The sequence below is a fragment of the Hemitrygon akajei genome, chromosome 30 (assembly GCF_048418815.1).
Source record: "Hemitrygon akajei chromosome 30, sHemAka1.3, whole genome shotgun sequence".
NCBI classification, from domain to species: domain Eukaryota; kingdom Metazoa; phylum Chordata; class Chondrichthyes; order Myliobatiformes; family Dasyatidae; genus Hemitrygon; species Hemitrygon akajei.
Genome location: NC_133153.1, coordinates 9697543 through 9712913, shown reverse-complemented (window position 1 = coordinate 9712913; position 15371 = coordinate 9697543). Strand labels below are relative to the sequence as shown.

Sequence of the window (15371 nt, the reverse complement as noted above, 5' to 3'; positions counted from 1 at the left end):
AGGAGGCAACACTGAGAAATCCTCTTTGGAGGAGCTGTAAAGCTGTGTTATATTGTCGCTCCATTCAGTTGAGAAACCTGCAACACTCAGAGAAAAGTTTGTGGTCACCATTCAGTTTGGGCTGATCTTCAGTAGGGGATGATTGGCCACAGACAAGGCAATATTTCCATGAAAAGGTGTCACTATTTTTACCAATAATTCAGCTACAGTCAACAGAACAATGATGGGGGGAGGAGGAAATTTTCTGATCAGCCCAGTATCAGCAGCTTTATGTAATGGAAAAGCACAAGGAACGACTAGAAGGGAGACCAATGCCAGGATGAGAGTGGTACTGGCCGATGTTAATTGGAATTTAAGACTGTGGGCAAAACTATAATAGATGAAAGGTGACTGTTGTGGTAATCCAGGTAATTAACTTCAAGGCAGAAAGAAAGGCAACCAAAGTTAGAATCTATGGGATGACAAGAGGGAGATTATAATGAAATGGAAAGAGATGCATAAAATACATCAGGTTTAGCCTTCTCAGACAACCCTTCAGCTTCCATGGTACCCTGTTACCAGTCCAGTTCGGTGGTTCTGAGTTGACTGATAGATAGATAGATAGATGATAGATAGATACTTTATTCATCCCCATGGGGAAATTCAACTTTTTTCCAATGTCCCATACACTTGTTGTAGCAAAACTAATTACATACAATACTTAACTCAGTAAAAAAAATATGATATGCATCTAAATCACCATCTCAAAAAGCATTAATAATAGCTTTAAAAAGTTCTTAAGTCCTGGCGGTAGAATTGTAAAGCCTAATGGCATTGGGGAGTATTGACCTCTTCATCCTGTCTGAGGAGCATTGCATCGATAGTAACCTGTCGCTGAAACTGCTTCTCTGTCTCTGGATGGTGCTATGTAGAGGATGTTCAGAGTTATCCATAATTGACCGTAGCCTACTCAGCGCCCTTCGCTCAGCTACCGATGTTAAACTCTCCAGTACTTTGCCCACGACAGAGCCCGCCTTCCTTACCAGCTTATTAAGACGTGAGGCGTCCCTCTTCTTAATGCTTCCTCCCCAACACGCCACCACAAAGAAGAGGGTGCTCTCCACAACTGACCTATAGAACATCTTCAGCATCTCACTACAGACATTGAATGACGCCAACCTTCTTAGGAAGTACATTCGACTCTGTGCCTTCCTGCACAAGGCATCTGTGTTGGCAGTCCAGTCTAGCTTCTCGTCTAACTGTACATTGATGAGGCCAATGTGAGAATGTTGTACCAAACCAATTAAATTAGTAATCAAATGGCCAACTAAACTAATCCCCTCTGCCTACACAATGTCCATATCCTTCCATTTTCCTCACATTCATGTGCCTGTTTAAACATCTCTTAAAAGTCTCTAACATATCTGCCTCTACCACCACCCCAGGCAGGGCATTCCAGGCACTCATTGCTCTATAAAAAAAATGACCCTGACACCTCTTTGAAATTACACCCCCCCCCACCCCCAACCTTAAATGCATACCCTCCGGTAATAACCATTTCAACCTGGGGAACAAAGATACTGTCTGTCTATTCTATCTGTGTCTCTCATAGTCTCCTCCCAGCCTCTGCTACTCCAGAGAAAATAGCCCAACCCCAGTTGTCATTGCACATGCTTTCTAATCCAGGCAGCATCCTAGTAAACCTCTTCTGCACCCTTTCCAAAACCTCAACATCCATCCTATAATCAGGTGACCAGAATGTACGCAATACTTCAGATGTGACTTAACTACAGTTTCATCAAGCTGCAACATAACTTCCTGACTTTGTCTCCTCTGATAAAGGCAGGTAGGCAAGTTTGCCATGTGCCCTCGTAATCACCCTATCAACCTGTGTAGCCTCTTTCAGGGAACTATGAACTTGGATCCCAAGATCCCTCTGCTCATCAATACTGTTAAAAGTTTTGTCCTTAACAGTGTACTATCTCTTTACATTTGACTTACCAAGCTGCAACACTTTGCATTTAGCTGGGTTAAACTGCCAATCCTCCACCCATGTTTGCAACTGATCTATATCCTGCTGTATTCTTTTCCAATCTTCTATGCTATCCACAACATGAGCAATCTTTGCATCTTCTGCAACTTACTAACCCACCCACATTATCATCCAGGTTATTTATTCACATCACAAACCGCAGACGTCCCAGTACAGATCCCTGTTGAACACTACCGACCATAGACCTCCAGCTAGAATGTCCCTCCATCTTGAATGGGCAAGCTAGTTATGAATACAAATGGCCAATTCACCATGGATCCTGTACATCTTAATCTTCTGGATGAGCCTCCTATGAGTGACCTTGTCAAACATCTTAGTAAAATCCATGTAGACTACATCCAAAGATCTACCATAATCAATCACCCTTGTCACCTCGTCACCTCATCAGTAAACTCAATCAAGTTAGTAAGACATGACTTGCCCTGCACAAAAACATGTTGGCTCTTCCTAATTAAGACATGGCTTTCCAAATGCTCATAAATCCTATCTCTAAGAATTCTCACCAGTAGCTTCTCTACCACTGATGTGAGATTCACCATATTTTCCAGGGTTATCCCATATCATGTTTTTGAATAATGGGGCAAGACTATCTACTCACCATCCTCTGGGACCTTGCCTGTAGTTAGAGAGGACCCAAAGATATTGGCCAACACCCCAGTAATCTTTTTTCTTGCTTCTCTCAGTAACTTGGGGTACATCTCATCAGGCCCTGGAAACTTATCCACCTTAATGCTCTTTAAGAAACCCAATACCATCTCCTCCTTTACTTCAGAATGCCCTAGCATATTAAAAACCTCAGCTTTGATCTCCCTATCTTCTGCTTTGGTATTTACTAAGGAGAAGGATGTAAAGTCCTCATTATGGACCTCAGTTACATCCTCTGCATCCAAGAAATATTTCCTCCCCTCTTTATCTTTGAGTGGTCCTACCCTCTCTCAGGTTATCCCCTTGCTCTTGATATATGTATAGGATACCTTGAGAATCTCTTTAATCCTGCTTGACAAAGACTTTTCATGGCCTCTCCTGGCTTTCCTAATTCCCTTCCTGATTTCCTTTCTAGCACTTTTATAATTCTCAAGGGCTCTGTTTGATTATAGCTATCCAAAGCTTTACATACTTTTTCCTCTTGACAAAATTAATCACCTTCCTCGACATCTAGGGTTTCCTCATCTTGCCACCCTTGTCATCCCTTCTGCCTGGAACATTCCTGTCGTGTACTCTGTGCAATTGGTCTTGAAAACACTTGACTTGTACAAAAACAGCTGCTCCTAATTAACTCTCCCTAGTTCCTTCCTATACTCACATAATTTTCCCTCCTCCAATTTAATACTCTCTCGTAAGGTCCATATTTGTTCTTATCTTTAGCTGTCTTAAAACTTGAGGAGTTGTGGTCACTATTCCCTTACTGCTAACCCACTGAAAGGTCAGTCACCCGGCCAGGGTCATTACCTACTACCAGATCCAGTACTCAATAATTGATCAGAGTTACAGGGAAGTGGTCACCCCTAAGTTGCAGGAGGCGAGTAGCTGGGTGACTGTTGGGAGAAAAGGAAATGTGTGAACTGGAAATGTGAATAGGTAGTTAGCGCAGAGCACCCCTGTGGCCATTCCCCTCAATAAAGTATACTGTTTTGGATACTGTTGTGGGGAATGACCTCACAGGAGAAGGCCATATGGACCAAGTTACAGCACTGAGCATGGGTCAGTGGTGCAGAGAATAAAGAAGGAGAAGAGGGGAATGGTAGTGATAGGGGACTCAATAGTCAGGCAAACAGGAGATGCTGGGGACATGAATGGGACATCCAAATGGTATTTGTCTCCCAGGTGCCAGGGTCAGGAACGTCTCAGATCGCATCCACAGGATTTTGAAGGAGAGCAGCCAGATGTCTTGGTACATATTGGAACCAATGACACAGCAAAGAGATCCTGAAAAGAGAATTTAGAGGGCTAGGCAGAAAGCTGAGAAGCAGGACCCCCCATGATAGTAATTTCTGGATTGCATCCTGTGTCACACACCAGTGAGGGTAGAAACAGGATGATTTGGCAGATAAATATGTGGCTGAGAAGCTGGTGGGAGGGGACAGGGCTTCAAGTTCTTGGATCATTGGGATCACCTCTGGGGGAGGTATGACCTGTACAAAAGTGGCGGGTTGTACCTGAACCCGACGGGGACCAATATTCTCCCGGGCAGGTTTGTTAGAGCTGATGGGGAGGGTTTAAGCTAATTTGGCAGGGGGTGGGACCCAGAGTGAAGGGACTCAGGATTGGACAGATGCTTAAAAAAAGCAAAGATAGCAGGCAGTCAGACTGTTAGGAAGGGCAGGCAGATGATAGGACAAAATTGCAGCCAGCAGGGAGAGTATCAGTGCATTGGGGATGCAGAATCTAAAAGGGTAACAAATACAGTACTCTAAGTGTTATATCTCAATGCGCAAAGTATAAGAAATTAGGTGGATGATTTTTTGAGGGAAGTTGAAATCCCCCATGACAACAATGCTATTTTGTTACACATTTCCTTCATCTGCCTGTATATCTGTGCCTCAAAGTCCTGGTGTCTGTTGGGGTGTGGAGTCTGTAGTGCAGTCCTGTCATACTGATTGCAGCCTTCCTGTTTTAGAGTTCTACCCATATAGACTCAGTGGATGCGCCTTTTATATTATGTACCTTCTGAGTGTAGCTGGGCTAGTGTCCCTGATTAATAGTGCAACCCTAACCCCCCACTTTTGCCTCCCTTTGTGCCATTTCTAAAACATTGAAACCCTGAGACATCATGCTGCCATTCCTGTCCCTCTTTCAATCAAGTCTCAGTAATGGCCACAACATCATAGTTCCATGCTCTGAGTTTATCATCTTTACCCATAATGCTCCAAGCACTAGAATGCACAGACTTTAAAACTACCTGTCTTATCATATCTATAACTTTGGTCCTGTCTGTTATTACTGGGCCTGAATCTGCGCCTTCCTCTCCATCCCTCCACTTTCTGACCTGGTGCTCTGGTTCCCATCCCCCTGCTAAACGAGTTTAAACCTTCCCAAGTAGAACTAGCAAACTTCCTGGCCGGGATATTAGTTCCCCTCAAGTTCAGGTGCAATCTTTCTCCGTTATACAGCTCACCCCTGCGCCAGAAGAGATTTCAATAATCCAATAACATGAAACCCTGTCCCCTGCACCAGTTTCTCAGCCATTCATTCATCTGTACTATCATCCTATTTGTGCACTGACTAGCACATGGCTCTGAAGAAATCCAGAGATTACTACCTTAGAGGCCTTGCTCTTCCACCTCCTTCCTAACTCCCTATACTTTCCCCCTTTCTACTTATGTCATTGGTGCCACTGTACACCACAACCTCTGGCTGCTCACCCACCCTTTTGAGAACATTCTGCTGCTTCTCCAACTCATCTTGGACCCCAGCACTGGAGGCAACGCACCATCTTGGCCTCTCTGTCGTAGCATAGAATCTCCGATATGTTCCCCCACTGAGTCTCCCATCACTATCATTCTGCCTGACTTTACCCTTCCTGCTGAGCCTCAGAGCTGGCCACAGTGCTACTGGACTGGCTGCTGCTGCTGTGCCTTCACAGGTCATTCCACTCCCCCACCCTCACCCCCCCCCCAGTAGTACCTTGTTGCTGAGGGGAATGGTCACAAGGGAACCCTGCTTACTCCCCTCACTTCTCCTGATAGTCCTGAAGCCTGCACTCTGGGTATAACCACCTCAGTAAATTTCATCTGTGAGATTTTCAGCCTCCCAGATGGTCCTAAGTACATCAAGCTCCAGCTCATTTTCTTCTCCAGATCCTTGAAGAGCAGAAGTCAGGTGCAGTTATCACAGATATTGTTTGTTACCCTGAAATCCCACACCTTACAGGAGGAGCATTCTACCACCCTAAGTACCTTACCCCCTACACTGAATTAAGGCCTAAGGATTTACAGACAACAAAAAGAAACTTACCTGCTCTTACCGGCACCTTCTCTCTGAAACCTATGAGTTTTACACTCATCTAAGTTACTTATTCAGCCTCTTCTCACCAAGCTTCTCGTAGCTTTGGCTCTAACTTCTTAAGCCTGAGTTCTGTAATTAAAATAAATTATTCCAAATGACTCAGAAGCACGTTGAAGCCTGTTAAGCGAAAGACCTCCACTCTAACTCTGGCCACTCCAACAATGGCCACTCTGCTTACACCTCTCTCCTTTACACAAGCTCAAATAGAAATCACTCCCAATGAGGCTAGTTGTTTTTAAATGACTGCTGCTCAGCAACCATGTGCTTTTCTACTTGGAGTAGTTTTGGGCCAAGGATTCCAAGGAGTCAGTGGGGATGTTGATTTCCTAAAAGGGGCTTTGAATCCTTTTCTCTGTTCATGTGGTGACCTATCCCAATGTGGAGCTTGAAACAGTCTTCTTCAAGAAACTGCTGTTAAGCAAATGAATGAGGTGGCCTGACTAGCAGAGCCACTTAAGTACACTTAGGACCTCGGTGCTGGAGATGTTGCCTGGAGAAGGATACTGATATTGGTTCTAGTGGACTTGGAGGATTTTCCAGACAGATTTCTGGCAATATCTCTCCCGTGCATTGACAGTTGTGTTGGAATTTGTAGCATGTAGAAGGGCAGAGCTCATTGCTGCCTGGTAGACCATGAATTTTGTCCTATATTTGAGATCTTGATGCAAATACCATTTCTTCAATTGAGCAAAGGTTGAAAATGATGGTAACACTCATTATTGATACTTGCCTTCAAGGATGGTGGCTTATGGACTGAGATGATGTCCACATCTATCTTTTTTGACAGAGGGTAATTTTGTGCAGTGGAACTACTGCATGATTTTTGTCTGGTCAATGTTAAATGCAAAGGCCTATTCTCTCTCAAGACTGTCCAACCACGATGCCTCACTCTTGCACAAAAGTCAACTCAAATGCAGTCATCTACCTGTGTTTGTGCACACTCTAGAGGTCATTATAAACTCGTTCACTGAAACCAATGAGCCGATGGGTTTTACCCTGAACATTCACTGAAACTGGTGAGAGGATGGGCTTTACCCTGAACACACACTGACTAGGCTAATGAGAGGGTGGGTTTTATCCAGAACATTCACTGAACAAACCAATGAGAGGGTGGGCTTTACCCTGAACATTCACTGAATAGGCCAATAAGAGGATGAGTTTTACCCTGCAAACCAATGAGAGGGTGGGCTTTACCCTGAACATTCACTGAACAAACCAATGAGAGGTGGGCTTTACCCTGAACATTTACTGAATAGGCCAATAAGAGGATGAGTTTTACCCTGCAAACCAATGAGAGGGTGGGCTTTACCCTGCAAACCAATCAGAGGGTGGGTTTTACCCAGAACATTCACTGAACAAAGATTCTGTATCGATCTACCTCCACTCTCCAATACCTTCTTCCAACAATATAGGTCTATGCTAAGACTGGAAAACACAGATCACTTTTCATATATCAGGAACTACCTCTAAGTAATGACATTTACCATCTACCATTGTGCTAGCCTTGTCTTTAGGTTCCTGATGAAGAGAGTATAATTCAACTTTATCTCTCTATTCCTCCTGCATTGTGATTTAAAATCACTCTCTCATAAATGACATCAGTGGCTTTTCCAGTACATGTCCAACACAGACATTGTCTTTGTTCTACCACCGCTCCTTCTTTCCTGCAAGTTAAAGCACATTTGATTTCTCATTTTTCCCATTACAAAGGAAGATTGTTTACTGTTGCCACCCAACAGATAGTGCCTGGCCTGCCTGAGTGTTTCCAGCAATTTCAGTTTTTATTTCAGATTTCCAGCATCTGCTGAGTTTTGCATTTCATACAAAATAGTTCTCATTTTGATAGAGGTATTAAACTGTTAGATACAGAAGACCAAAATGGATACAAATACATCACAATAATATTTTGCTTAACTTAAGTAGGAGAGATCCTGTTTGAGGATGATCACATAGTTAGATTTGTTAAGTAAATCTTTCAGCAGAAAAGTTCAGATATTGTTCTATGGCAAATCAGCGAGTTTTTTTTGTTTTCTTTTTTCACTTTTATGGGTAAAAGTTTTATGCTTGCCACTTCTATTACCTGTAGCTGATATTCTCTCTTACGACAGAGAAGTTATCCTTTATTCTGAGATGTGTGCTGAGACATGGCCATTATGGCACAGAAACTGTGAATACTTACAAGATTCCCAATGTCTCCTGCCTCTTTTTAAGCAGTGCCATTTAAAGTGGAAAAACTTTCCAAGGCATCATAATTCACAAGGACTCTAAAGCTGAGTCAAAAGCACATGTTGTGAAGGGGGATTTAAAGGGAAGAATGTGGAGATGGAGTATGCTAGCTGGGAAAGCAGCCCACTGTGAATTGACCTCCACTGTTTGGGTGGGAGGAAAAAGCAGATACTCCAGCAATGGAGAATTTGGAAGAAGGATTTGCACTGGAGCTCTTTATTGGCATGGTCATAGGATTGGTGATGGGTGGAGGAGAGAAGGATGAAGACTGGAGCATATGGCTGATTGTGTACAATGAATAATATCTGTTGAGTGTTTCAGCTAGAATCTTTACTACATATGAATATATTGGAGCCAGTATGCGAACAATTTTTTCTGTGGAGGAAGTTATGTTTCAGCTCCAGGTGCTGTGGTATTTCTGTGTTTCTCAGTTTCACTTCATAAACAGTGTGCTTCTAATGTCACCTCTCTTACCTGTAATGGCAGCCCATAGGATAATACATTTTTCAGCTATGTTAATCCGCTACTCAATCTGCAGTCTGTCACCTCCCAATGAGTTGAATCAAAAGTATTGACATGTTGCTCACCTTCAGCAGGTTTATTGTGCTGGTGCTTGTGTTAATCTCAGGAAAGGCTCCTGATTCATCAAACGTTTAGGTTTTTGAATGCCATTTCATTTAACTACCTTCTGCTAATTTCTCAGTAAAACCTTCAGTAAGGAGTTTGAAGTGTTCTGATTGGAGTCTGAGTCTAGGATGGCACCCAAACAAGCAACATTGGTAGATTCCAATACTGAGTTGGCCAGCTGCCTGAACTGTGATGTTATTCCAAGCCATCCAATCAGGCTGAGTGTGAGACGATGGACTGAGAGAGGCCTTATCTCAAGGCAGGCTACTGAGATGTAAGAAAATTACAGGTGTTGGAAACCTGAAATAAAAAGCACAAACTAGCTTAGAAGTACAGAGGGGAATGCTCTGAGTCTAGATGTGAATGGAGTGGGATTAATATTTCAGATGCTGGGATTGTGAAGAAAGAGAATTTGTTGGATTTCTCACTGACTCATCCGGAGTTATCCGGAGTTGGGATGAGCTTACTACCTGTAAGGCTACAGGAACAGATTTGGTAGAAGATTTTAAAAGAGAGCTGCTTAAAACCAGAAGGGGAACTATTCATAAGATTATTAAGAAAATGTCAGGCAAACAGAACCAAAAGTTAGTCTTTCAGAGAGTCAGAATTATGGATCAAATGACCTCCTGTCTAGTAGTGGACTCCAACTACTATCTAATGTTATAATGATGTAAAGCCTTCTTTATTGTCAACAGGTTTTCTTGCTATTAATCATATGAAATAAAACTCTACAGCCAGCCATTCTATACTTGATGCAGACTTTATGGGCTTTGCAGCTGGAACGGCAAGGAGGCACAACATTTATTAAATCTGTCACAATATCTATCACCCTTTTCATCTAGATCCACATATCGCCACCTCTTGCTCTGCCCCTTCTCTGCATCTTTTAATACTGACTATTTTCCATCATTCTTTCCACTCCAGAGCCTGAAATGCCACCTGTCTATTTCCTTCCCAAGATGTTGCCTGACCTGCTGAGTTCCTTCAGCACTTTGTCAACTATAGTCACCTAACTCCCGCTATCCCTCTCAGTAAAACTGATATTGCTCTTGCTAATCCTGAGTCTTTATTCTCTCCTCATTGTCACTACTGCCACTTCACCCTTTTCTTCTCCTTCCCCTTTCCCGTTAGTGCTGCTTTACAATACTTAGGAAATATTGTTTTGTTGTAGCTTTGTTCAAAGTTGCACCTGGCACAGAAGTGCTATTTTTTCCATATTAACAAATGGGAAAACGAGTGAGAAGTGTGAAAGGAGAATCGAAACACTGACTGTGACCAATCCCTGTAGTGTTCAACAGACTGTGGTCGAGGAATCCATCTCAGGACAGTGAATTGCACCAACCCTCAAAGAAAATGTGATCTTGCAACTAAGCCCAGAGAAGAAGAGGAGTGTGAGGACCATTCCAACTGCTACAAGTGGCGGACTGGAGAATGGTCCAAGGTATGTAACTCTATTCCTACGTAAAATATGTTCTGTTTTCTTAATGAATAAAACTGTACTTCCAACTTCTAGTTGAACACTTGGCAGAGAAATAGTCAATTTCAGGATTCCTTTTCATTTAACTATGAATGTGACTATCATCCTTGTAGGAACTGTAAACCAATACAAAATGATTAATTTAATTCCATCAAATACATGGAGAGAATTATCAACCAACATCAACCACACCCATTGAATGAGTACAATTGATACTTTGCCTTACCTTAAGGACATTACTGAACCAGTGGCAAGTTTTATTTTTGACATTTCTACAACTTCATTATAAATTCACAATTACTAGCTTTGTTATAGCTGATTTATTCAACACCATTCAAATTCTCAGCCCACGTTTTCTGGTTGTTAACATCATTGCTCTAGTCACCAGAAATGTGCTTAAATTAACAGCAGGAATCAGAGCTGGCAACTTTTATAAATGATGATTAAAACTGGTCACAAACAGTGTAAAAGAACAGCCAAAGTGTTCTGAATTTCAGTAAAGGCATGACACCGAAGTGAAAGGACATGAAACTGGCAGAGGTTTGGTCTCTAAATTAAGAACAGAGCTTCAAAACAAATCTTAAGAAAATATGTACCCTCTATAAAACAAATTTGGCAGCATCTAAAACCTGCCTAATTTGAAAGTGAAGTTACAGAAAGAAAAGGTTGCACTCATGTACTGTACTACCTGAAGTGGTTAGCACAACGTTTTACAGTCCAGGTGTCCCGGGTTCAATTCCCGACACTGTCTGTGAGGAGTTTGTACGTTCTCCCTGTGACTGGGTGGGTTTCCTCCCACAGTCCAAAGACGTACCGGTTGGTAGGTTAATTGGTCATTGTAAATTGTCCTGTGATTAGGCTAGGATTGAATTGGGGGATTGTTGGGTGGTGTGGCTAGGGAGGCCTATTCTGTGCTGTTACTCAATTAAATAAATAGAATGGATGATTGAAGTACCTTGAAAAGCTTTTTTTTCCCTCTCATAGCATAGGAAACTTAACAGGCAGTCTCCGTGCAGTGAAGTCCTGCTGATATCATCTGAGGCACAGATGGTGGCATAATTAATATTCAAGTCTTTATAGAGTAAAGAAATGCTAAGAATTTGTTAAAAAGTTTGATTAAGAAACACAATTTGGAAGCAGTTGAAAATATATATGTGGGAGTTTGACTTGTACAATGAACTGCTGAAGTTTGAAGAATTGATCTTAATAAGAATCTCTGTGCTACCGAGAGTTGTGCAGCTGCACAAGAAGGGGAATTAGCAGCATCTATCACAGTGGAGGATGATGAATGAGGCGGTCGGATCCGGGTGTCTGTCCCCGGTAATAGCCCACACTCAATGTGCCAACTGAGCTGCAACCCTGAGCCCCATATCTCTCACTCTGACCCAACAGCAACCCTCACAGACAGTGATCTGTGTGATCAGATTGCTATTTTACTACTACAGGGATGCCGGTGGAATGGCAGGGGTTCACACCAGACTTACATCACAGCCACACAAACCCTGAGCAGATGACTTCTCAAGGCATCAAGGGGTACAAACCTGGGAGTTTTTGGACACCTGGTGCAAAAACTCTATAATGTAGCAGGGCTCTGCATGGAGCACTGTGTTGAAATGGTTACCACAGGGGTTGGATCCTACAGTAGTGTATGTCACGCAGATGAGACCCTGTTTATTGCCCAATGTCTTTGCCTTGAAAACAATACACTTCCTTGTTTAATAGCTGACCTTATAGATGAGAAAATTGCAAATCAATTCCTTCCAAAAGCATTGTCAGTAGAATTGAGAGATTATGAGCAGTCAGTTCCATTCATAAAGTCATGGGGGAAGCCACTTGGGATTGTAAAATAATTTGGAAACTACCATTTTGCTTGAAACAAATGTCACTGACATAAAAACAGAAGTCACTGTAGATGCTCAGCAGGTCAAGGTCAAGGTTGAAGTATTTGTATGTCACCATATAGTACCACCATGAGATTCACTTTCTTGCAGGCATTTACAGGAAATTAAAGAATTTATAAAGAAGTAACAAAGACTGAGAAACAACCAATGTGCAAATGACAACAAACTATGCAAATAATAAAATAAAGTAATCTACTCCAGGTGCATATTGCTGAGCCAGGACCCAGGTCCTAGTGCAAGGTGCAATATGCTGTTTGGACAATTTAAATGCTGGCCCAGATGGACTGGAAAGACATCGCTCGCTCTCCTACAGTGTTCACTCCTCTTTCTGTGGCCTCCTCTACTGCCTTGATGAAGCCACACTTAAATTGCAGGAGCAACACCTTATATTCCATCCAGCTAGCCTCCAACCTGATTGTATGAGCATCTATTTCTCAAATTTCTGATAATTGCTCCCCCCATCCCCATTCCTGTTTCCCTCTCTCACCTTATCTCCTTACCTGCCCATCACCTCCCTCTGGTGCCCCTCCCCTCCCCTTTCTTCCATGTCCTTCTGTCCTCTTCTATTGGATTCCCCCTTCTCCAGCCCTTTTATGTCTTTCACCAAATCAACTTCCCAGAACTTTACTTCACCCCTCTTCCTCTCCTGGTCCTACCACCTTGTAATTCTTCCTCCCCTGCCCCCACCTTCTAACTCTGACTTCTCATCTTTGTTTTTCACCCTTATGGAAGGTTTTGCCCCGAAACGTCAATTGTTCATTCTTTTCCATAGAGGTTCCTGGCCTGCTGAGTTCCTCCAGCATTTTGTGTGCATTATATGTTATGGAGTCAGTTCACATTGAGGTGAATGAAGTTATCCACACTGGTTCAGGAGCCTGATAACTGTCCCTGAACTTGGTGGTAAGGGATCTAAGGCTCCTGTATCTCATGCCCAATGGTGGTAGTGAGAAGAGAGCATGGCTGGATGATGAAGATTCTTGATAGGGGGTGCTGCTTTCCTGTGGCAGTGTTCCTCATAACTATGTTCAGTGATGGGGAGGACTTTGCCTCTGATGGACAGGGCTGTATCCGCCACTTTTTATAGACTTCTCCATTCTTGGGCATTGGTATTCCTATACCAGGCCAAGATTCAACCAGTCAGGCTATTCTCTATTGTGTACATATAGAAGTTTTAGATGACATGCCGAATATATGCAAACTTTTAACAATGTAGAGGTGCTGTTGTGCCTCCTTAGTGATGGCCATTATGTGTTGGATCCAGAGCAGAACTTCTGATATGGTAACACCAAGGAATTTAAAGTTACTGACCTTCCTCACTGGCTTCTGCCTGTCGTAAGTAATCAGCTCTTTTGCTGACGTTGAGTGAGATATTGTTGTTATGACACTATTCAACCATATTTTCAGTTTCCGTCCTATATGCCTATTTGTCATCACCTTTGATTCAGCCAACAACAGTGGTATAATAAGCAAATTTATCTATGATTGGAGCCAGTGGATAAAACAAGTAGAGCAGGGGGGCACATTTGTATGAAGAGAAACAGAGTTAGCATTTCAGGTTATCTCAGAAATGTTAGCTCCTTTTCACCTCCTATAGGTGTGCCTGAGCACTTCCTGTTTTCACATTAGATTTCTGTGAGTTATTTAATTCTCACTCACTCCTTGGGGAAGATGGTGGTGCGTTTGAGCGTAGCGGTTTCTACAGGGTCACCAAAGGGTACTACTGTCCTTTTCAAATGTACTGTTTATGATTGCAAGATGCTGTTGGACATTAAGAACTTAAAGAACTGCAGGTCTACACCATCAGCGAGTTTCTCGTTGGCAGACAAGCTGAAGGAGCTGGACTTGGTGCAGATTGTGCTGCTGCTGCTTGCATCAGTGGCTTTGGAGGAGCAAAGGAGGCGTGTAGTCTAATAGGGAGTGACCATCTTAGTTACTTTTCTTTTGGTTGCAAGACCCATTTGGACACTGTTAATGTGGAATTTTGCATCTGATTCACTGACTCATCAGCAGACATCAGGGTCAGCCAGTGGGGGAGCGGCATGGCCTTGTTCATAGCAAGGACTAGGCCTCAAGCCGTGGTTTTGCCTATTTACAGCCACCAAAAGAGAAGCACTGAAGCAGGGGCAATGTATGTGGTGTGTCCAGGCTGGAGTTCGGTGCTGTTTCTGCCTCCCCCCCCCCCCCCCCCATATTAGCTCAGCAGAAGACAAGCTGTATTGTGGTCGACTGCAGGTTTTTGCGGCATTCATGGGTTAGGGTCTGAACTTACGCTGTGAGAGTTGGACTGGGTGTGCACAGAGAGAAAGCCACAGTTAACTGTAAGATCGGATCCTTCATTAATATATCTCTCTCCCTCATCATATCCCCTTCTCACCCTCCCCTCCCCTCCCCACCCTCCCTTCTCTCTCTCTCTCTCTCTCTCTCTCCCTCTCCCTCTCCCTCTCCCTCTCTCTCTCTTCCTCACACCTTTGGACTGCCGATGTTTTACCCTCGTGGATCTTGTTGTGTGCAGTTGGTGAATCACAGGGCATGTTTTTGTACCTTGGGAAAGCTTTGAATGCTGCAATACTGGCAGACATGTGCTTCTTATTAGTTTCTTTAAGTTATGGAATTAAATCAATTAACAACAATCAAACAAATAAAGTAGAATTCTTGTTACAGAAGAGTAACTTATGATAAAATGGTCTCTAAGTTATTGTTTCAGGAAACCACCCCAGCTGATGATTCTGCAGGAGGAACTCACATAGAGTTTCAATCTGAAACAATTACCTTTCTTTCCTTTCACAAATGCTCCTTGACCCACAGAATTCCCCACCAGAGGAACAGAGTTAATGTTTCATAATGCGATGAGTTGCATTGTGAAAGGTGGGTGATGAATACAGAACCAAAGGTGTTATATTTGAGTGCATGCAGTATATGGAATAGGGTAGATGAACTTGTAGCACAGTTAGAGATTGGCAGGGATGGCTTGTGGGCATGACAGAGTGGTTGCTGAGGCAAGATTATAGCAGGGACCTTAACATCCAAAGATACACATTGGATCAAAAGCGCAGGCAGGTAGGCAAAGGGGGATGTGGTTGCAGGGTACTTGGAAGCACATGAT

At 43.0% G+C, this 15371-nt stretch overlaps 1 protein-coding gene across 3 annotated transcripts in view; it reads left to right on the top strand.

Annotated features, from left to right (window-relative positions):
* Positions 1-15371, top strand: part of adamts17 (ADAM metallopeptidase with thrombospondin type 1 motif, 17) — a 429617-nt gene that overhangs the window by 386364 nt on the left and 27882 nt on the right. For all 3 annotated transcript variants that reach the window (XM_073032969.1, XM_073032968.1, XM_073032970.1), the window contains one exon: positions 10179-10331. In XM_073032969.1, coding sequence (XP_072889070.1) covers positions 10179-10331 — 153 coding nt within the window. The remainder of the gene's footprint in view (positions 1-10178; positions 10332-15371) is intronic.